The 23,909-nt window shown below is 42.8% G+C and overlaps 1 protein-coding gene across 2 annotated transcripts in view; it reads left to right on the top strand.

Annotated features, from left to right (window-relative positions):
* The window catches only part of LOC110532724 (attractin-like protein 1), a 322,954-nt gene extending 308,996 nt beyond the window's left edge, over nucleotides 1-13,958 (top strand). For both annotated transcript variants that reach the window (XM_036986147.2, XM_036986138.2), the window contains 2 exons: nucleotides 2,229-2,343; nucleotides 12,098-13,958. In XM_036986147.2, coding sequence (XP_036842042.1) covers nucleotides 2,229-2,343; nucleotides 12,098-12,222 — 240 coding nt within the window. In that variant the 3' untranslated portion in view covers nucleotides 12,223-13,958. The remainder of the gene's footprint in view (nucleotides 1-2,228; nucleotides 2,344-12,097) is intronic.
* Nucleotides 13,959-23,909: the final 9,951 nt, after the last annotated feature.

Genomic DNA, 23,909 nt, shown 5'->3' with positions numbered 1-23,909 from the left:
AAACCCTAGCACCCCTCTATCCACTTCAATCTCATCCGATTGACATACCTTTGGTGCGTTCCAATGACTTGTCTCGGTGTAATTGGGAGTGTAGGGTGTAAGGGTGCTGGTGCTGTAAACCAGCCTATGTAAGAGGAGGCTGCTCTGCTATTGTCTGTCGACAGGACATTGATCTGGATGACCAGATGACCTGTTGCCGGTAAACAACCACATCTGTCTCCTCTCATCTCGGGTCCTCCCCAGACCAGAGCAGACACCAGGAGTAAACACGGTCCAACCCTGACCCCTGTGGTCACCCGACCCCTCCCTCTCTGGTGTGGTACCGGGGTCAAACCTGCTGCTCTGTATTCTAGTTCAGTGGAGCTCCATCTGACAGCTACTGGCAGACAGCACCACAGAGACCTTATAACAAAGACATCTCAGGTGCATATAGACTTTGTTTGAATAGAGTTGCTGCCCTCAAGGTCAACTGTAGACTATGGTGTCCTAGCACCACCTCTTCATCTCTCCCATCGACTCCTCTTCATCTCTCCCATCGACTCCTCTTCATCTCTCCCATCGACTCCTCTTCATCTCTCCCATCGACTCCTATTCAGCATCATTGTTTCCTCTCTTGTTCTCCTGTAAGTCCCGTGCTTCTGTTCTGTGTTTGAGAGCTGTGCGTAGCAGCAAGGCACAGTGGAGGATGATCAAGAGACCACATCAACGTCTCATCACTCTGTTTAATCATCTCACAGCAGGGATCAATGCACCTTAAAGCTGAAAGAAGGTGTGTGTGTGTGTGTGTGTCTGTGTGTGTACGTGTGTGTGTGTGTTTTTGTTGTGTTTGTACATCCCATTACATACTACTGGAAAAGCATATTGTGCCTTTGACAGTGTCTATGTGAGGTCAGTGATGATTAAGTTGTCCTTTGAGAGTGGGGGGATAGAAGAACACGTGCTGCAGTGTGCCAGTGTGGTATAGCAATGATCCCAGCTGGGATTTTGGCCTCTCTGGGTTGGAATGCTTCTGTCAGCAGCAATCACACAGCTTTGGGCTATACGGTTTATTTACACACAGCTTTGGGCTATACGGTTTATTTACACACAGCTTTGGGCTATACGGTTTATTTACGCACAGCTTTGGGCTATACAGTTTATTTACACACAGCTTTGGGCTATACAGTTTATTTACACACAGCTTTGGGCTATACAGTTTATTTACACACAGCTTTGGGCTATACGGTTTATTTACACACAGCTTTGGTCTATACGGTTTATTTACACACAGCTTTGGGCTATACGGTTTATTTACACACAGCTTTGGGCTATACGGTTTATTTACACACAGCTTTGGTCTATACGGTTTATTTACACACAGCTTTGGGCTATACGGTTTATTTACACACAGCTTTGGGCTATACAGTTTATTTACACACAGCTTTGGGCTATACAGTTTATTTACACACAGCTTTGGGCTATACGGTTTATTTACACACAGCTTGCCTCCTTGGCAGGGACATGTTTGAGACCCTCTCCTAGGAGAAGGTGAGGCTGGTATCTTGAGCCACGCCCTAAGCTACTTGGTAGTCAGGAGGTGTGAGCTGTGAGGAGAGTATGGCTTAATGGAAAGAAATGAGTGGTCCTCTCTAGCCACACCCCCCAGGGTCAGTCCCTCAACAAGCCTAAGTGAAATGGATGTGGCGGCTAGGAGGAAAATACCTCCCCTGCACCTAGCGTCCCCTCCAACCATCCATCTCCGTTACTCGGGCTTCAGGTTGAGCTCTAGGGCTTGTCTGTCAGCCAACTCCCCCATGTGTGAGGCCCTCACCTGGGGGAGGTGGGAGTGGGTCCTCCATCCACTGGACATCCAGCCTAACTGAAATAGATGTCCAGTCGGTGACTCACCAGGGCCTGGATATGGGCTGCCTACAGACCTATCTTAGTAGCTGGTGAATGCTGCTGTACATTTCCATACTGGATCCATGCACAGGTCTAACATTTTGCATACTGTCTGTGTGTGTATTTTAGGGGTCACAAAATCTGTTTCATCTTTAAAAAAATGACTTTGAATTAATTACAGGGCAACAGCAAAACATAACAAGCTAAGTTTTAGCCGAACACAGGCGGGGCAATGTTCTCATAGAAACAGTGGAACCATGTGGTGTGTGGAAATCTGACGCACCCCTTTGTGATGGGATTTGGGAGTGTTTATTGACTGACATGCTCCTTCCTCTCTCTCTGTGCAGGGAGTGCCCAAGCCTATAGCAGTGGAGCCATGTTGGGGGAGCAGGGCCGGCGTACTGACCGTCCTCATGTGTCTGCCCAGAGTCCCTTCAGGAATACCCCCTCCTGGCCAGTCTGGTAAGCACCTGTCTCCTCTCCACTCAGTGTCTGGCCTCTAGACCAGCCCTTCTCCTAGATCTAACACATTCTTCAGATACCACTATTTCCCTCTACCATTCCAGATATATACTGAGTATACCAAACATAAGGAACATCTTCCGAATATTGAGTTGCACCCTTTTTGCCCTCAGAACAGCCTCAATTTGTCTGGGCATGGATTCTACAAGGTGTCGAAAGCGTTCCACAGGGATGCTGACCCATGTTGACTCCAATGCTTCCCACAGTTGTGTATAGTTGGCTGGATGTCCTTTAGGTGGTGGACCATTCTTGATACACACAGGAAACCGTGTGAAAAACCCAGCAGCGTTACAGTTCCTGACACAAACTGGTGTGCCTGGCACCTACTACCATACAAAGGCACTTAAATCTTTTGTCTTGCCTTTTCACTCTCTGAATGGCACACATACACTATCCATGTCTCAATTATCTAAAGGCTTAAACATCCTTCTTTAACCTGTCTCCTCCCCTTCATCTACACTGATTGAAGTGGATTTAACAAGTGACAATAAGGGATCATAACTTTCACCTGGTCAGTCTGTCATGGAAAGAGCAGGTGTTCCTAATGTTTTGTCCACTCAGTGTGGAACAAAAGAGAAAGAGAAAAAGTTTCCTTTAGAAAAGACTTCCTACTATCTCTCTGTCTTTATCTCTGTCTTTATCTCTGTCTCTCTCTGTCTCTCTCTGTCTCTCTCTCTCTCTCTGCCTCTGTCTCTCTCTCTCTCTCTCTCTCTCTCTCTCTCTCTCTCTCTCTCTCTCTCTCTGTCTCTCTGTCTCTCTCAATTCAATTCAAGGGCTTTATTGGCATGGGAAACATGTGTTAACATTGCCAAAGCAAGTGAGGTAGACAACATACAAAGTGAATATATAAAGTGAAAAACAACAAAAATTAACAGTAAACATTACACATACAGAGGTTTCAAAACAGTAAAGACATTACAAATGTCATATTATATATATATATATACAGTGTTTTAACAATGTACAAATGGTTAAAGGACACAAGATAAAATAAATAAGCATAAATATGGGTTGTATTTACAATGGTGTGTGTTCTTCACTGGTTGCCCTTTTCTTGTGGCAACAGGTCACAAATCTTGCTGCTGTGATGGCACACTGGAATTTCACCCAGTAGATATGGGAGTTTTTCAAATTTGGATTTGTTTTCGAATTCTTTGTGGATCTGTGTAATCTGAGGGAAATATGTCTCTCTAAATGGTCATACATTGGGCAGGAGGTTAGGAAGTGCAGCTCAGTTTCCACCTCATTTTGTGGGCAGTGAGCACATAGCCTGTCTTCTCTTGAGAGCCATGTCTGCCTACGGCGGCCTTTCTCAATAGCAAGGCTATGCTCACTGAGTCTGTACATAGTCAAAGCTTTTTTGGGTCATTCACAGTGGTCAGGTATTCTGCCGCTGTGTACTCTCTGTGTAGGGCCAAATAGCATTCTAGTTTGCTCAGTTTTTTTGTTAATTCTTTCCAATGTGTCAGGTAATTATCTTTTTGTTTTCTCATGATTTGGTTGCGTCTAATTGTGCTGCTGTCCTGGTGCTCTGTAGGGTGTGTTTGTGAACAGATCCCCAGGACCAGCTTGCTTAGGGGACTCTTCTCCAGGTTCATCTCTCTGTAGGTGATGGCTTTGTTATGGAAGGTTTGGGAATCGCTTCCTTTTAGGTGGTTATAGAATTTAACGGCTCTTTTCTGGATTTTGATAATTAGTGGGTATCGGCCTAATTCTGCTCGCTGTCTCTCTTTCTGTCTCTCTCTCTTTCTCTCTCTCTCTGTCTCTCTTTCTCTGTCTCTCTCTCTGTCTCTCTCTCTCCCTGTCTCTCCCTGTCTCTCCTTGTCTCTCTCTGTCTCTCTCGCTGTCTCTCTCTGTCTCTCTCTGTCTCTCTCTCTGTTTCTCTCTCTCCCTGTCTCTCTCTGTCTCTCTCTCTGTCTCTCTCTCTTTCTCTGTCTCTCTCTGTCTCTCCTTGTCTCCCTCCCTTCTTGCTTCAACCCTCTCTCCTCACCTCCACCATGCCCAGACAGCTGCTGGCTGAAGCATGACAGCATAGAGAGGTGAAAACTCTCCTCTCCTCCCCCAACCTCCCTTACCTATCCTCTTTCTCTGTTAGATCTCAGCCCCACCTCCTCTACAACCCAATCTCTGTCAGACTGTCTTTCTCTCCTTCAGGCAGTTACATTTGGAAACCTGTGTACCATCTTGTTTGACGGACACAGATCTACTAGCTATTCGGGGCTTTGATTTGAGAGAGAGAAGGAAACTTGTTAGACCGGGAGGAATTAGCAGGCTGTTGGATCGATTGTTCCCTCCAATAGGTTTTCCAGCAGAGCCCAGCTGACCTGTTTCTCCTAAGAGGATACGTGATATTTCAGAGGTGCTGAATATGCCGCTGTGCTGTGGATAGATGAATAGGGAGATGACCATTTGAATGGCACACAGTGTCACAGAGATGAGCTAGGGACTGCTTTAGAACTTGTATCACTGACAGCACCCAGCTAAATATGTCTTTCCCTCTGTCACTCTTTCCCCTTAAACATACAAGCACACATTGTCTCTATCACTCACTCACTCACTCTATCACTCACTCACTCTATCACTCACTCACTCTATCACTCACTCACTCTATCACTCACTCAATCACTCACTCTATCACTCACTCTATCACTCACTCTATCACTCACTCTCACTCAATCACTCACTCACTCACTCAATCACTCACTCACTATCACTCACTCACTATCACTCACTCTCACTCACTTACTCACTTACTCTATCACTCACTCTCACTCAATCACTCACTCACTCTCACTCACTCACTTACTCACTCACTCTATCACTCACTATCACTCACTCACACACTCTATCACTCACTCACTCTATCACTCACTCTATCACTCACTTTCACCCAATCACTCACTCACTCTCACTCAATCACTCACTCACTCACTCTCACTCAATCACTCACTCACTCACTCTATCACTCACTCTATCACTCACTTACTCACTCACTCTCACTCACTCTATCACTCACTTACTCACTCACTCAATCACTCACTCTCACTCAATCACTCACTCTATCACTCACTTACTCACTCACTCTCACTCACTATCACTCACTCACACACTCTATCACTCACTCACTCTATCACTCACTCTATCACTCACTCTCACCCAATCACTCACTCTCACTCAATCACTCACTCACTCACTCACTCTCACTCACTCTCACTCACTTAATCACTCACTCTATCACTCACTCTCAATCACTCACTCTATCACTCTCTATCACTCACTCACTATATCACTCAGTATTTCTCTCACTCGCTCACTATATCTCACTATCTCTCATTCACCTCTCTCTCTGCCTCTCGCTTTCTTTGTTTTTCAGTTTCTCTTTTTCTCGCTTATTTTATTCCTCTCCTTTTCTCTCCTATTTCCCCTGAAGCCCAAGTCTTTCTGAGAGAGTGCTGTCAGCTCATCATGCAGGTATAATAAACTAGCTGAAATACGAGCAGGTGTTAAAGTGACTGCAGCAGGAAGCCTGTAAAAGACGGTAGAAGTTAAGCACTTTGCAAGGCAGCGGGTTCTCATGCTGGGAAAAGCTGCTTATATTACATTTAGAGGAGCCTTAAAAGCCACCAGTACTGGGAAAATAGTAGCAGCTTATAAGTTCAGCCAGTAAGTGCAGGCTACGGTACTGGCTACTGCTGCTGGGTAAATGCATACTGTACAGTCAGTCCCTTGAGGATTTCACACAGTTTTTTGTGATAGTTGCGGCCAAAGATGCTTGATTTTGATTTTGCTGTGGTAATTCTGACATTTTGCATGTTAATTTGCGATTTTCATCAAATTTTTCAAGAACTGTGGGACGAGTGAAAAGTTTGTTGACGTTGAGCTTGATTGAACCATTTCATGCAGTCAAAGTGTGGTGACTGGTTAACATTGCTAGCCCTCTTTTTGTAGTGTTGTGGTCAGACAGTTTTATTTGGTAATATTGGGGTGATTAGGAATTTGATATGCATATCATACATGGAACTATAGTAATGGAAGTGTCACTCTACAGCAAGTCCTGAAGCAGTGCTGTGAAACCGGGAAGAGGGAAGGGATTGGAATGCCTCAGGGGCTTTATGGGACACTCGGGGTGTAAACTGGAAATGGCTATTTAGCTGGTCCCATCTGTTTAGCACATCCCATCTATTTAGCACATCCCATCTATTTAGCACATCCCATCTATTTAGCACATCCCATCTATTTAGCTGGTCCCATCTGTTTAGCACATCCCATCTGTTTAGCACATCCCATCTATTTAGCTAATCCCATCTGTTTAGCACATCCCATCTATTTAGCACATCCCATCTATTTAGCACATCCCATCTATTTAACACATCCCATCTATTTAGCACATCCCATCTGTTTAGCACATCCCATCTGTTTAGCACATCCCATCTATTTAGCTGGTCCCATCTGTTTAGCACATCCCATCTATTTAGCACATCCCATCTATTTAGCACATCCCATCTATTTAGCACATCCCATCTATTTAGCACATCCCATCTATTTAACACATCCCATCTATTTAGCACATCCCATCTGTTTAGCACATCCCATCTATTTAGCTGGTCCCATCTATTTAGCTGGTCCCATCTGTTTAGCACATCCCATCTATTTAGCTGGTCCCATCTGTTTAGCACATCCCATCTATTTAGCACATCCCATCTATTTAGCTGGTCCCATCTGTTTAGCACATCCCATCTATTTAGCACATCCCATCTATTTAGCTGGTCCCATCTGTTTAGCACATCCCATCTATTTAGCACATCCCATCTGTTTAGCACATCCCATCTGTTTAGCACATCCCATCTATTTAGCTGGTCCCATCTGTTTAGCACATCCCATCTATTTAGCACATCCCATCTATTTAGCACATCCCATCTATTTAACACATCCCATCTATTTAGCACATCCCATCTATTTAGCTGGTCCCATCCTACACTAGTTAGTATGTGAGTGCATGTGGGTGTGTGTTTGTGCACATCAGTTTGTGTTTGAATGTGTCAGTGTGTGATACATTAACTACCTTGTCATGTGCCCAGGAACCATCACTCTCCTCCTCTGAATATTCCAAAATACTAGAAGCATTTAAAAGTGCAAATATAGTCAGATGTTAACCCAGTCACATCCTAACTTCAAAGACTAACAACATAGCCCCAGTCTGGTTAATGTGGAGAGGATTATTCTGTGATGTAGAAAATAGTCCGAATTGTCACACTGTGTTATCACTTAGAAACATGTATAGTATGTATGATGATGCTGGACAATACACTTTTGTGTAGATTAGTTTTTCCCTGAGTACTACGCTTTCATGTGTGTGTCGCTGGAAGTTCTGGGAGGTTTGTGAGAAAAGGGTCAGAGAAGATCAGAGAGATCGCTAGGAGTGCAAATGCACACTACACACTAGAGGGAAAGGAAGAGAATGGGTAGATAAAGTCCTCTCTGAATGAAACAGACTATTTCACCCTCCTTCCCTTGCTTTATTTTCTCTCTCGCTCTCTCTCGCTCTCTCTCTCTCTCTCTCTCTCTCTCTCTCTCTCGCTCTCTCTCTCTCTGTCTTTCTCTCTGTCTCTCTCTGTCTTTATCTATCTCTCCTCTCTCTATCTCTCTCTGTCTCTCTCTGTCTTTATCTCTCTCTCTGTCTCTCTCTCTCTCTGTCTTTATCTCTCTCTCTCTCTCTCTCTTTCTCTCTCTCTCTGCCTCCCTGTCTCTCTGCCTCTCTCTCTCTGTCTTTCTCTCTGTCTCTCTCTGTCTCTCTCTTTCTCTCTCTCTCTGCCTCCCTGTCTCTCTGCCTCTCTCTCTCTCTTTCTCTCTGTCTCTCTCTCTGTCTCTCTCTCTCTCTCCCTCTCTCTCTCTCTCTCTCTCTCCTCTCTCTCTCTCTGGAGAGGCCCTTCTAGGATCAGAGCTGTTCCACCATTGATCTGAGTGTGTGTGGAAGTGAAGTCACTTTAGGCGTGCTCAGCCCGTTCCCAGCACTCTCTGTGGACTCACTTCAAGAGGAATGTTTCATGAGCACAAGTTATTTTTACCTCTCTTTGTTTTTTCGTCTGCTCTCTCGTCTTTCCTTCCCCTAGTAGCGTCACCATTATCTGACCCCCTTCCTAGAAGCGGGGAAGAGGAATGTATACAATTGTTTGTGTAGTGAAAGGCATCCCCTGCATGCAGTCCTTGTTTTAATATTTAAAAGCGCCAGTTTCAAACTGAGTCTCCTCTCTCTCCTTATGTGGTGGTTTAGAACTCCATAGTTATCCGCCTCTTAGAATCTTGATGCTTTTTCTGATTTTGGGAAGTGTGTGGATGTTGGGGTGCTGGAGGTTTTGTGCTGGGTAGAGCAGCCCTATCTGGTCCAGTGCTCTAACACATTGTTCTGTAATGCTGCTAACAGCAGACCTGAGGCTCCCAGGATGGCACAGGTGGATACAGGTGGATGGTTCATCTTCATAGGAAAAGGCACATATACCGACGATATCCATACATAACACCAGGGACGAAATGTCACCTTTCAACTGTATTTTCTGCTACAAGTAGTATATGTTTTTGTTGTATAGGTTGTTATCTGGTATAGACAATCTGCCTACATGTACACAAACATACCCACAAGCACCCTCCTCTCCACAGGCCTCTCTCGAAGTCCACTTCTCTAAGCCCTTGTGGGACACTGCTTTAAAGTGCTCTGCCGAGGAGACCAGGTGCACCTCCGTCTCTCCACCAACACACACACACACACACACACACACACACACACACACACACACACACACACACACACACACACACACACACACACACACACACTCCCTTCTTATTCTGCCAAAATCAGTGTAGGGGTGGCTCTAACCAAACCTAATGATTCATTCAGACTAATAGTTGAGTGGGGAGTTATTGTAGGAATGTGCTAACTTTGATTCCAACCTACTGGGACTAGCTGCTTAGTGAGGAACTTCCCCTGAATGTAGGGAAGTTGGTTTCAACTTAATAAAATGTCTGAGGAATGGTGTGTACTTTTAAAAGTCGGGCTTCTCAGACAGATTTACAGCTGGAGCTGGATTGGTACATGGATAAAATATCCGACAGACATGCTCCAATTTGCTGAAGGGACAGAGACTGACAGATAGACAAATGGATGGACATATGTCTATCAGCCATCTACCTCTGTTTCCCTGCTACCTCTCATCCTTCCATCATGTCTACCTCCTCCTCCATTGTTGTGGGCCCCAAATGGATGAGAACTAGGTCAAGACAGGGAAGGAGCCATCTGCCTGCCAGATACCAGCATGTTCTCAGGGGTTTAAACATAGTCTCAATACAAACACAGCAATCCCCTTCTCATCAACGATAATCTGCCTATTCAGGAGGAGATGTGGACCAACCATGACAGAGAGAGTAAGAGAGAAAGGAAGCGGGAGAGAGAGAGAGCAGGATGGAGGTGTGAAGGAGATTTATTGAACAAGTGCGGTCTGAGGTAAGAGTCTGTGGTGGCACCCTCAACCCCCAGCGCCTAGCGATTTTGCATTTGTCCCAGGTGGTTGATAAATCCCTTGGCGTTCCCCAAGCCAGCGGAGGAAAATGATGAAAAAACACAATCAGGGCCCCGTTATCTCTCCTGTTCTGCTCCATCTCTCTATCTCTCTCTCTGCCGTGTTGCCACCAATGGTGCCCCGTTCCCCATCACAGCCTCGTGGTCCGGTGGCCTGGGCTTTTCCTGAGCGCATTAAACTAACGTGCTGCTGAGTGTGTCGAGGAAAGATTAAGCACACAAAATAAAGGTATGAGTTTAAAAAAAATGTCCTTAATCCCTTTTTCTTTTGGAATGATGTCACCATTATTGGGAATGTAAGGAAATGCTACTGTATGGTGTTCTGTTTTCAGGCAGAGTGTCTATGAACATCCAGCCTCTGGGCTCTCTGTCTCTCTCTGGCCGACAGTGCAGGCTGGGTCCTCTACAGTTTTGTTCTGAGGGTACCAGAAACATCATCTTGTCTCCAGAGCGGATTGACCCAGAGTGGATCCTCTATGTAAACCTTTCATTGACTTCCAGTCTAAGATAGTATCTGTCCTGTAATGTTTGGTGATGGGGTTTTAAAGGACTATTAATAAGTAGTTATTTAACATGTGAAAAACAGTATGCATTACATTTCGTTACTATTGGAACTGCCTTTGGGATGAAGCTATCACATCTGGTCTACATTGTCAACCACATTTTCCACATTGTCAGGTGAAGATATCAACCGAGGACAAGGTTTCAACAAGGATTCTCACTCTCCTGTTTGATTTAATTTTCTGTGCATTTGGGGTCCCTTCCTGTTCGGAAGCACTTTGTACATTAATGGTCCAGGAACCTCACCTGACAAAACAATCCCATTTATAGGTTTCATTAGTAGGGAGCGCCCTTCACCTCCACTCATCTGTATCCTGATTTGATTATGTTGTCCAATTAATTGAATTTGAGATGGATATCTCATGTCATCCAGAAACCATTGGCTTTAAATAGTACTCTGTCATGACCAAAAAGCTATTTTGTAGTTAGCGTTCATCTTCGGTTGAGTTACCTCAACTGGCATCTAGAAAGACAACTTTTTCATGGAATGTTTTTGATTAAAAAAAATAAAAGTAGAGTTTAAAAAAAAGATATATATTTAAAGTGTATAAAGTTTGTCTTTCAAGGGTTACACATGGTGGTGGTTTCTATCCAAGAGTAGTGGTGGCTTTCAATCCCGTGGTATTCAAGGTCAGACATATTAGCTGCACTGTTACATGTAGTGATTGCTATAGAAAAGTGTCAGGTAACTGTGTTGGAAGGATCTAGTTGAACTGGCTGACAGGTAATCTGGTCTGGGATGGTTCCACCAACCAGAAACGTCAGACTGTAGACTAGAGTGTCGGGCCCAGGCTCTTTTCTCTCCTCCACCCCCATCTTCATCCCTCCATCCATCCCTGTTTAAGTCGTACATCTTGTTTTATAATCAATGCTGAAGGCCTGCCTTCTGTCCGTGGCAGCGGGCAGCGAAAGACGGTGGGAAAGGGCACTGAAGCGATTTTTGCGATGAAGGGAGCACTGTGGCTGGACCAGACAGACACACACACACACAGAACACACACACACAATTGGTTTTCCCTCTGCAATAGCCCAGGAATCACTGGTGTGTGAAATGCTTAAGCATGTTGTGTCCAAATTGGTGAGCTTTTTCCTTGTTTTTCTGCTTCTGTTTTTTTGGCTGCATACAAGAAGATTTAGTCCCTGTCCTAATGAGTATACTAGTCAAGCCTACTGCTGTACAGAGGGCAAGCCATGCTGAAAATCCATATGAATTACAGCATGCCAACAGAACGCAGGAACATCTGCTGTCATTGTGTTCTCTACTTGTCTGCCTTTTGGAGAAAATAGCTGACCAATCAGATTGTTGTATTGAGAGAAATAACAGCCCAGAGGGGTGTAGAGCTATGCTTCAGTGACCTGTAGGCTGTCGTTGCATCCTGCTGAACTCTGATATGTGAGGGCTTGGACTAGAGTTGGGGAAGTGGTGCTAGGGAGTTGGGAATGGGTTTAAGCCGGCGGGAGGCAGTGAGCTCATTACTGGTCACTGTGTTTTACCTGCCACGCTGCTGTTTACTTTGAAGCTCACCTTCATTTTTCTGTCTCTCTCCCTCCTCCCTGTAGGCATTGCCATCGCCAGTGCCCTGATCGACACCTCACAGCAGAAACCTGGAGACTTCAGAGACAAGTACCATGGCCTGAAGAACCGTAAACCGCACGCAGTAACGCATCAGGGGACCTGTGTTTGAAACGCCTGACCAAAAGGGGAGCCTGAATACACCTGAAAGGATCGCAAACGCTTCTGTTTTCTGACAAGTTCTTGCTCTCTTTTTACCCGTCTCAACAGCACGGCGTGCTGAAGTGAACCCGATGACAATGGAAGCCCTTTATTGTGACGTTGAGTGTCCACTACGTGTGCCTCCTCACCTCCACACTCTGTAATGGAGTTTATCCAGAGTGACTTGTCTGCTCCCTGGTTGGGTCTCTGCCCAGCCCAGCTGCACATCCCATTGGCTCTCAGCCAGGAAGTTTGTAGTCTGCACTTCCTCCCTGTGGATACATCTCCTTAAGAGTTTAGGAGGAGCAGGTCGCCACTTGAGGTTTGACTGTCATGTGACGTGAGTCTGAAAGAACAATGCCACGGGTCTCTTGCTGGTGAGATATGTGCTCATTTTGATACAAAGACATTAGAGAGAAAAAAGCTCCCTCGTGTTTTCTGTTGTGTTTTCTTTTAATGTACGATCTGCCCAAATTCAATCCATGCTAAATAAACAGAGCAGCCTATGGGTCTAGAATAACTTGACTTGACTATATGATGGCCTCACTCTGAGTTAGTATATCCTGTGCTGAAAGACGGTTCTGCACTGAGTTCCTCACAGTATGCACCAAGAGCCTTGACTTAGCCTACCAGCAGTAGAGTATGTCACGGGCCAATGAAGTAGTTGGATGCAAAGAACAGCAAAAAAAAGAAAGAAAACTTGTATATCAGAAACGAAACCTGCCTGTGTTTATTATGTTAAGGTCATTGTCAAAGCGCAATGGCATGACATGTATTCTGGCATTCAAATGCATGACCTTTCCATGTTCCATAGCTGTGATGTTTCAACATATTTCTCATTATCCCTCAACACATATCCTTTATACATTTCAATGTTTATTTAATTATAGATTTAGAATATAAAATGCTATTTTAATTACTACTCATATTGTTTTATTTTGCCATCTTTTATTGTGAATGATTGTGTTTCTAATGAAATGATGAAGACAATACGATCATAAAAGGTACTTAGTTCTAATGTTTTCTTGTACAGTATGTTAATAATAAAAAATCATTTAAAAAAAATGTTTAAAAAAAAGAATTAATTTAACCTCAAATCCAGGTCCATTCATTTGTTTTACACACTTACTCAGCTTCAATCATGCAACTCGATTCAGCCTATAACATTCTCAGGCCCTGTTCTACATTCATTTCCTTTCCTACTCTCTGGGATTACTTCAAGAGAGGAAGGAAGCATGAATTGGAAGAATTGGAAGAATTGGAAGATAACCTCAGTCAGGGTGTGGGTCCTGTGGTTCCTTCATCCCACAGTATCATATGAAGAAATATTTTTTTGTTTCCATTTTTATATTTCTTTTACTTATTTTTGGCATTTGGACAGTTTGACTGTTTTCTCTGTATCACTTTGAAGTTCATTGTGTTTACACTTTTATCCGAAGCATCCCATATTCTGTCGCATTTTGTTCTGTCTTGTAAATCAGTGTAAACGTAACCTAATAAATGGTTTACGCTTTTAAATGTACATAAGAAATGTATAAATGTGAGAGATCTGATGTTTTCCGTTTAGGTGAACACTACATGTAATGTATCTTACACCGATCTGTTGAAATGTGTATGAATGAAGAGCGGCTCACCTCATTATTTTCTTCATATGGGCATATTGTGTAAAGTTGCAAATAAACATTTTGATGCTTCTTCATACTGTAATTTAGAAATCGCTCCTTCGTATTTTGTGGCCTCAAGTCTCAAGCTTTGTTGATTTGATGCTCAGGATGTCAATATGATTGATTTGCAAGCATGGAGTACATAAAGAAACTGACATCGGACACCTTGATAGATTCCCCTGAATGATGTCTTGGTTTGATCGCTCAGTTGAAGAACGCGTGTTGATTTTGAATGTTTCTTAAGATTAGTTATATTTCCTCAAACACTTACATTGAATGTCTAATGTTTGTGTGCTTGAATAGTCTGCGAATTGTGAAGACATTTCGATGGGCATGGGGAGTGTAGATCTCAAATATTTGAGGTAGTGTTTAAGGTAGCAGTGCACCATCCAATGAGATACTGTCAATACATGCTGTCAATACATGCTGTCTTCTCCATTAGGGAGAGTTTGAAATATACTGTGTGGCGGGGGCTTTAAAAATATTTACACTGTTCACACATTAGCCAGCTTTTGACATAGTTTGTTCCACTCAACAGCGCCGGTATATAAAAATGTGTTATCAGATACTCTTCTATTTCTAACAGTGAATATTAGAATCTCTGGCTATGGTATGATGCTGATGGACATCTCTATCAAATGAACAATTGTAAGATAGGTACCTGGCTGCCAAGTCCGTGATCATTCTGTGGACCAGACCAAGTTGAAATAATACTACTCTTTTGTTCCCCAGATAGCCAGACGCTATTTGTGTGGTTTTTACAATAGATCAAACATGTCACAGATAGGGTTGCAAAGGGTCGGAAACTTTCCGCTAAATATCCGTCATTTTTCCCAAAATCTTCAATGGGAAGTTAAGCTTGGGAATTTGGGGAATTTTGCTTAAATTCATCAAAATTAGCTTATAACAGTGAATCTTTTTTTTGTGGGATACACATAAGGCAATTCTCGGTCTTGTGGCATATTTTGGTTAAACTATCCCTAATTCAATGGAATTTCAACCCTCTATATGAACAGTGCATTCTTCCATCACATGAGCAGTGCATTCTTCCATCACATGTACAGCTGATTCTCAAGATCTTGCACACTAATGAGATGCTATTGAGCCCACACTACTACACTGTCTGAGCCAAGGACTACATGCTTTCTGGTAAGTTTTGATTACAGTGCTGGTTGGGTGACTATATCTTATATGACACATTATTGTTGTTAACTAGTATATAGTAGCCTACAGCAAAGTGTGTTTAAATCATTTCTAACTTGTTAACAATTTCTGCTAGTTCGTTTTTGCTACCATGTGGGTTTTAACTTACTGAGGAGTGTTCATTCATCTGTTTCCATATATGTTTCATTTTAAAACATGTATCTTACAAAGGAGTTGTTTAATCTAACTGCTTAACTATTTATCTGGACATGGACATGGAATTGATTTTTATTTTTTTTACAAAAGAAATTCTAGTCTTTACAGGAAAATGCCACGGGCACTATTTGATGTTTGGGGACATTTCACTGCAGCTAATGTAGAAGGAAAAGCTGTGTACGTTTGCGAATACTGTGCCATTCATATGTGAATAATGCAACAAAGATGCAGAATTATCTGGCCAAGTGCATAAAGTTCCCTTAGAGCTCACAACAAGCAACCTCTGACAAAAGTCCCTCTACAACAATTTGAGGTGAAAATGATGAATCAGACACCTTATTGATAGCAACAGCTCATGGTCCTCCTGGAATCACTCAATGGAGGAACGTAGTCAGAGAAAGGCTGATGAATGTCTTTTTCGAGCTGTGTATGCAACTGGTTCACCTCTGATGCTCACAGGCAATGTGTATTGGAAGAGATTTCTGAATGTTCTTTGCCCAGCATACATCCCTCCAACCAGACATGCTTTATCTACTATTTTTCTGGATGCAGAGTTCAACAGAGTTCAAGTGAAGGTCAAGCAAATCATAGAGAAAGCAGACTATTGCAATCATTTCTGATGGATGGTCGAATGTTCGTGGGCAAGGAATAATTAACTACATCTCCACCCCTTAACCAATATTCTACAAGAGCACAGATACAAGGGACAACAGACACGGATTGAGGGAGACAATGTCATCCTGTCTGATGTTCAGACTCTGCTTGCAGATGTAAGAGAAGAAATCCATACTGCCCTGCCCACCTCACTGTTGCTCCAAGCAGAGGAAACTGCAGTTCTGAAATACATCAAAAAGCATGAAGACTTCTGCCATCAAGAGCATCCTGTCTGGTGCAGAGATCAACAAGGCCTATGGTGTCATCACTACTGTGTCTCGCCACCTTGGCCTGGATGAGGGCAAGGTTCTTGGCAGTCTGGTGAAGTACACTTCCAAGCAAGGGCTTTGGGATAGAGATGCAATATGGCAGTCTTGCCAACATATGTCATCAGCCACCTGGAGGAAGGGACTTTGTGGATCTGAGGCTCTTTCCCCTGTTGCCTCCATCATCATCCAAATCCCACCAACATCAGGCACCTCAGAGCGCAACTGGTCCTTGTTTGGGAACACACACACCAATACACACAAAAGGCTGACCAATACAAGGGTTGAAAAAATGGTGGCCAGCAGTGCATATGTTTGGCTTTTTGAGCCTGACAAAGAGTCATCCTCAACAAGGTTGGAAAGTGACAGTGAAGATGAGGCCTCAGAGTCTGATGTTAAAGAGGTGGACCTTGAGGAGGTACACGGAGAAGACATGGAAGCCTGAGAGCAAGACAACCAAAACTTTAGTTTCTAGACTTATCATTTTACAGATGTACTGTATGTTGAAAACGTTTTTGGGAGATGCGATGGATCATTGGGGATCATTCAATATTCCCTTTCTTTTGTTGTTTAGTGAAAACATCCCATGTGAAGAGTCAACTCTAATTAAAGTTCAATTTGTAAATATTATAATGTTCTTTTATTTCTATTGGAAGGATTTAATCATTTGCAATTATGTCTACTTATGATAAGGTCAAATGTTTATGTTTCTGTCTCCATATGTTATGGTAAATTTATCCAATGCAAAAAACATCTACATTTAAGAGGTATTAATATTAATTTGCATATATTTACGTTAATTCCCAAATATTCCCATTAATTCCCACATATTCCCATTAATTCCAACAGAAAGTTTCCACCTGAATATTCCCCAAAATGTGCAACCCTAGTCATGGATAATGTTTTGAAAATGTTACAAACACAAAATGGCAACTTGACCTATATCTGGGCCAACTGGCATGGCAAACACAAATGAAAAGTTTTAAGTGTACTGTAACAATGACAGTTCAGTGGCATCTGCTTAAAATGCTTGACCTCCAGGTGAGTATGAGGGGGGAGTTTAAGTAGAATTCTTACAAGCTTGTTTTGGCTGGTCTGTAGCTTATTCTTTAGATGTTTGGGGCTACTGCTGAACCATGATGTGCAGGCATAATCAAAGTGACACTGGACTAGCACACTTGCCAGCATCTGAAGGGTGTCTATAGTCGGTTTCCTTCAGGGTGTCTATAGCTCGGTTTCCTTCAGGGTGTCTATAGCTAGGTTTCCTTCAGGGTGTCTATATCTAGGTTTCCTTCAGGGTGTCTATAGCTAGGTTTCCTTCAGGGTGTCTATAGCTAGGTTTCCTTCAGGGTGTCTATAGCTAGGTTTTCTTCAGGGTGTCTATAGCTAGGTTTCCTTCAGGGTGTCTATAGCTAGGTTTTGTTCAGGGTGTCTATAGCTAGGTTTCCTTCAGGGTGTCTATAGCTAGGTTTCCTTCAGGGTGTCTATAGCTAGGTTTTCTTCAGGGTGTCTATAGCTAGGTTTCCTTCAGGGTGTCTATAGCTAGGTTTCCTTCAGGGTGTCTATAGCTAGGTTTCCTTCAGGGTGTCTATAGCTAGGTTTCCTTCAGGGTGTCTATAGCTAGGTTTCCTTCAGGGTGTCTATAGCTAGGTTTCCTTCAGGGTGTCTATAGCTAGGTTTCCTTCAGGGTGTCTATAGCTAGGTTTCCTTCAGGGTGTCTATAGCTAGGTTTCCTTCAGGGTGTCTATAGCTAGGTTTCCTTCAGGGTGTCTATAGCTAGGTTTCCTTCAGGGTGTCTATAGCTAGGTTTCCTTCAGGGTGTCTATAGCTAGGTTTCCATCCACCTGGTGATAGATTTTCATGCAAATATTCAAAAATCTGCATAAAAACAATATGCACAATTTCCCATCATAGTTGTGTTTCCATCAAATTGACTTGTTGGGGATAAAAGTCTGCTCGTAAATAGTAAATACGCAGTGCAGATATAAATAACTTTGTACCGAATAAAAGATACAAGTTAAATGGGTTTCCATTGCATTTTCAACTCTAGGCCTACTGATGGTTTTGTCACAGAAAATGTTGCATAGATATAGCAAATGTGTCCACACTGGTACAGGCACCTGCGCTCTAGTCAACAGCTCACAGATACAGTGCAGGTATAGCCAACTACATGATGAGATTATTATGGACAAAAGTGCAATAAAAAAAAATATTTGTCAAATGGCGACCGAGCATCGATCATCATGTCACCAGAATAAGACCCTCGATATTTATTGGAAAGGAGCATCAAGCTCATCATCTTTCACCACCCTGTGAAGTTCATCATAACTTATTTTATAAGTACCCTAAAAAAACTGCATGCTTTCCCGAGTCATAGTGGAAGGACCACAACAACATAACAACACAACAACAGCGTGACTCCAAATTGACTTCGATATGATGGTTATTAAATAAATATTTGTAAAGGAGTTTCCACCACCATTTCTCACGTGATTCATTTTACCGTCACAAAAATATCAAACTTTTTCTAGCATGTTTAGTTTTGTCAACATTTGGAATGTATACTGTTACAGTGCCTTGCGAAAGTATTCGGCCCCCTTGAACTTTGCGACCTTTTGCCACATTTCAGGCTTCAAACATAAAGATATAAAACTGTATTTTTTTGTGAAGAATCAACAACAAGTGGGACACAATCATGAAGTGGAACGACATTTATTGGATATTTCAAACTTTTTGAATAAATCAAAAACTGAAAAATTGGGCGTGCAAAATTATTCAGCCCCCTTAAGTTAATACTTTGTAGCGCCACCTTTTGCTGCGATTACAGCTGTAAGTCGCTTGGGGTATGTCTCTATCAGTTTTGCACATCGAGAGACTGACATTTTTTCCCATTCCTCCTTGCAAAACAGCTCGAGCTCAGTGAGGTTGGATGGAGAGCATTTGTGAACAGCAGTTTTCAGTTCTTTCCACAGATTCTCATTTGGATTCAGGTCTGGACTTTGACTTGGCCATTCTAACACCTGGATATGTTTATTTTTGAACCATTCCATTGTAGATTTTGCTTTATGTTTTGGATCATTGTCTTGTTGGAAGATAAATCTCCGTCCCAGTCTCAGGTCTTTTGCAGACTCCATCAGGTTTTCTTCCAGAATGGTCCTGTATTTGGCTCCATCCATCTTCCCATCAATTTTAACCATCTTCCCTGTCCCTGCTGAAGAAAAGCAGGCCCAAACCATGATGCTGCCACCACCATGTTTGACAGTGGGGATGGTGTGTTCAGCTGTGTTGCTTTTTCGCCAAACATAACGTTTTGCATTGTTGCCAAAAAGTTCAATTTTGGTTTCATCTGACCAGAGCACCTTCTTCCACATGTTAAGTGTGTCTCCCAGGTGGCTTGTGGCAAACTTTAAACAACACTTTTTATGGATATCTTTAAGAAATGGCTTTCTTCTTGCCACTCTTCCATAAAGGCCAGATTGGTGCAATATACGACTGATTGTTGTCCTATGGACAGAGTCTCCCACCTCAGCTGTAGATCTCTGCAGTTCATCCAGAGTGATCATGGGCCTCTTGGCTGCATCTCTGATCAGTCTTCTCCTTGTATGAGCTGAAAGTTTAGAGGGACGGCCAGGTCTTGGTAGATTTGCAGTGGTCTGATACTCCTTCCATTTCAATATTATCGCTTGCACAGTGCTCCTTGGGATGTTTAAAGCTTGGGAAATCTTTTTGTATCCAAATCCGGCTTGAAACTTCTTCACAACAGTATCTCGGACCTGCCTGGTGTGTTCCTTGTTCTTCATGATGCTCTCTGCGCTTTTAACGGACCTCTGAGACTATCACAGTGCAGGTGCATTTATACGGAGACTTGATTACACACAGGTGGATTGTATTTATCATCATTAGTCATTTAGGTCAACATTGGATCATTCAGAGATCCTCACTGAACTTCTGGAGAGAGTTTGCTGCACTTCAGTTTTTCAGTTTTTGATTTGTTAAAAAAGTTTGAAATATCCAATAAATGTCGTTCCACTTCAGGATTGTGTCCCACTTGTTGTTGATTCTTCACAAAAAAATACAGTTTTATATCTTTATGTTTGAAGCCTGAAATGTGGCAAAAGGTAGCAAAGTTCAAGGGGGCCGAATACTTTCGCAAGGCACTGTAAATGTTCTGTTTCCATCAGGTCTGTCAAGACATTTTATATCCAACTTTACTCACATTAAAAGGTTGGATGGAAACCTGGTTAATGTCAAGCCATTTTGAGAATGCTGGAATTATATTTTTTAACCCCCTCGTGGGCCGAATGTTTGACACCCCTGCTTTAAATGGATTGTGACCGGCCCAACACTCTCACCTCATTGTGAGGACTCGGGGTCAACTGACCCACGTTCACATGATTGATCCCACACCCAGAACTCAATCTTTACATCATTACGCCATTATGTTCCAAATATGCGGTGGGTCATTTCCACTCTGTAAATGACTGAGCAGGGCCGGCCCTCTTACAAAGCACATGGTTGTCCCCTGGACCCCCGTGGCCTCAGAAGAATGGTCCTGTGTTCTATCCCATACAAACCTGACCAGTTTTACTTCATGCTCTTCACCACAACAAAAGGAGGCCTTCTCCTCACATCAGACCAAGAACAAAGAGAAAAGGAAAAAATTGAATATAATGACAAATTAGTATCTGATGAGATTGGGAAGAGTGATGGGAAAGTCTGGGTCTTCGGTCTGTGTGGGAGGGGGACTTCTATGTCAAGACTTTCGGTAACACTTTATTTGGATATTCCATCTGCTCTACAGACTATCAGTAACATTTAAACTAACTATCTACTAACACTAGCCCTAACTTTAACCCTAAACTTAACCCTTACCCTAACCTTTATTCTAACCCTAACCGTAACCTTAGCATGCAGTTGCTTATCAACAGGTAGTTTGTAGATAGTCTGACCATCTGAAGAGCATCTATAGATGGACTATCCAAATCAAGTGTGACCAAACTGAGTAGTGTTGCTGGTTCATGCCGTTGGACAGGGTTTCATCTGAATCAATTAGTAATACATTTTCCCATAAGAGCTACCATGCATGACAATAACATTGGTCTTTGGTACTTTATTAGGATCCCTATTAGCTGTTGCTAAAACAACAGCTACTCTTGCTGGGGTCCACATGAAACATGAAATAATACAGATCATTAATAGACCAGAACAGCTCAAGGACAGAACTACATCCATTTAAAAATTGTTATGTGAACTGTGGAATACAAGTTCATTTGTGAGCAAGATTCATCCAGGTCAGTATATCTTTACAATATCATTTGAAGGGACATACAGTACGGTTGTAAACTAGCCTCATTAGGGATTATGAAACAGTGGAATAATTACAGCCTTAACATTTATTAGTATTCATAAACCATTTGTCCACATGCCATTAACTGCCCGTGGGGGTTTCAGTGAGATACAGCAACCCACATGTGACATTTTTTAATAGATGTGAATTAATGCTTGTGTAAGGGGACTTGAAGTGTTTGATGCTCCCATGACGTCTTTTCAATTTTTAAAACCTATTAAGTAGTTTCAGAATTTACTTGCAGACTTATTCAGAGTATGGGTGTGGTCTCCACTAATAACAGCAATCTTTATGATCAGTTTAGTGCAAAGATTGACATGGTAAGGCTGGATGAAGGGAGCAATGTCTGACCAAATCGCTCTAAATTTCAGGGTTGTAATAGATGTTGTTGAAATAATATACAGTACCTTCAGAAAGTATTAACACCCCTTGACTTTTTCCAAATTTTGTGGAGTTACAGCCTGAATTTAAATGGACTAAATTGGGATTTGTTGTGTCACTGGCCTACAGACAATACCCCATAATATCAAAGTGGAATAATTTGTTTCTAAATGTTTACAAATTAATGTCACTAGCTGTGCCAATATCATATGCACGCACGCACGCACGCACGCACGCACGCACGCACACACACACACACACACACACACACACACACAGTGCAGAGTTCTAGTGTATGCCTCTGGATACAGATGGACTGGCATAAATTGGGAGCTCATTAAACAGTATTTTACCACTGGTGTGATGGTGATCTTCACTGGGACAGCGTTGCTGTAAGTGATGGCTCTCTCCTGCTGTGGTGCTCTGGGAATGGTCAGGCCTGAGGCACAATGCAGACAGACAGTGTGGTCAGAATGAATGTTGAGGTTATTTCTGCTACTCAATATTATCTGTTGTCTTCATCTCAACTAAAATAGTGTACAGTAATTTCTTCTTCCAATACTAACTCTGCCCAGGGACACAACTACTGTAGTAACTACTGTAAAAACTACTGTAATAGCTTCTTCCAATACTAACTCTGCCCAGGGACACAGCTACTGTAAAAACTACTGTAATAGCTTCTTCCAATACTAACTCTGCCCAGGGACACAACGACTGTAATAACTACTGTAATAGCTTCTTCCAATACTAACTTTGCCAAGGGACACATAACTACTGTAATAACTACTGTAATTTCTTCTTCCAATACTAACTCTGCCCAGGGACACAACTACTGTAATAACTACTGTAATAGCTTCTTCCAATACTAACTTTGCCCAGGGACACAACTACTGTAATAACTACTGTAATAGCTTCTTCCAATATTAACTCTGCCCAGGGACACATAACTACTGTAATAACTACTGTAATAGCTTCTTCCAATACTAACTCTGCCCAGGGACACAACTACTATAATAACTACTGTAATAGCTTCTTCCAATACTAACTCTGCCCAGGGACACATAACTACTGTAATAACTACTGTAATTTCTTCTTCCAATACTAACTCTGCCCAGGGACACAACTACTGTAATAACTACTGTAATAGGTCCTCTGGCAGTCTCTATGGGGGTGCCACAGGGTTCAATTCTCGGGCCGACTCTTTTCTCTGTATACATCAATGATGTTGCTCTTGCTGCGGGCGATTCCCTGATCCACCTCTACGCAGACGACACCATTCTATATACTTTCGGCCCGTCATTGGACACTGTGCTATCTAACCTCCAAACAAGCTTCAATGCCATACAACACTCCTTCCGTGGCCTCCGACTGCTCTTAAACGCTAGTAAAACCAAATGCATGCTTTTCAACCGATCGCTGCCTGCACCCGCATCCCCGCCTAGCATCACCACCCTGGATGGTTCCGACCTAGAATATGTGGACATCTATAAGTACCTAGGTGTCTGGCTAGACTGCAAACTCTCCTTCCAGATTCATATCAAACATCTCCAATCGAAAATCAAATCAAGAGTCGGCTTTCTATTCCGCAACAAAGCCTCCTTCACTCACGCCGCCAAGCTTACCCTAGTAAAACTGACTATCCTACCGATCCTCGACTTCGGCGATGTCATCTACAAAATGGCTTCCAACACTCTACTCAGCAAACTGGATGCAGTCTATCACAGTGCCATCCGTTTTGTCACTAAAGCACCTTATACCACCCACCACTGCGACTTGTATGCTCTAGTCGGCTGGCCCTCGCTACATATTCGTCGCCAGACCCACTGGCTCCAGGTCATCTACAAGTCCATGCTAGGTAAAGCTCCGCCTTATCTCAGCTCACTGGTCACGATGGCAACACCCATCCGTAGCACGCGCTCCAGCAGGTGTATCTCACTGATCATCCCTAAAGCCAACACCTCATTTGGCCGCCTCTCGTTCCAGTACT

The sequence above is a fragment of the Oncorhynchus mykiss genome, chromosome 1, assembly GCF_057628025.1.
Source record: "Oncorhynchus mykiss isolate SJ-2025 chromosome 1, ASM5762802v1, whole genome shotgun sequence".
Classification (NCBI taxonomy): domain Eukaryota; kingdom Metazoa; phylum Chordata; class Actinopteri; order Salmoniformes; family Salmonidae; genus Oncorhynchus; species Oncorhynchus mykiss.
This window is presented reverse-complemented; position numbering and strand designations above follow the sequence as displayed.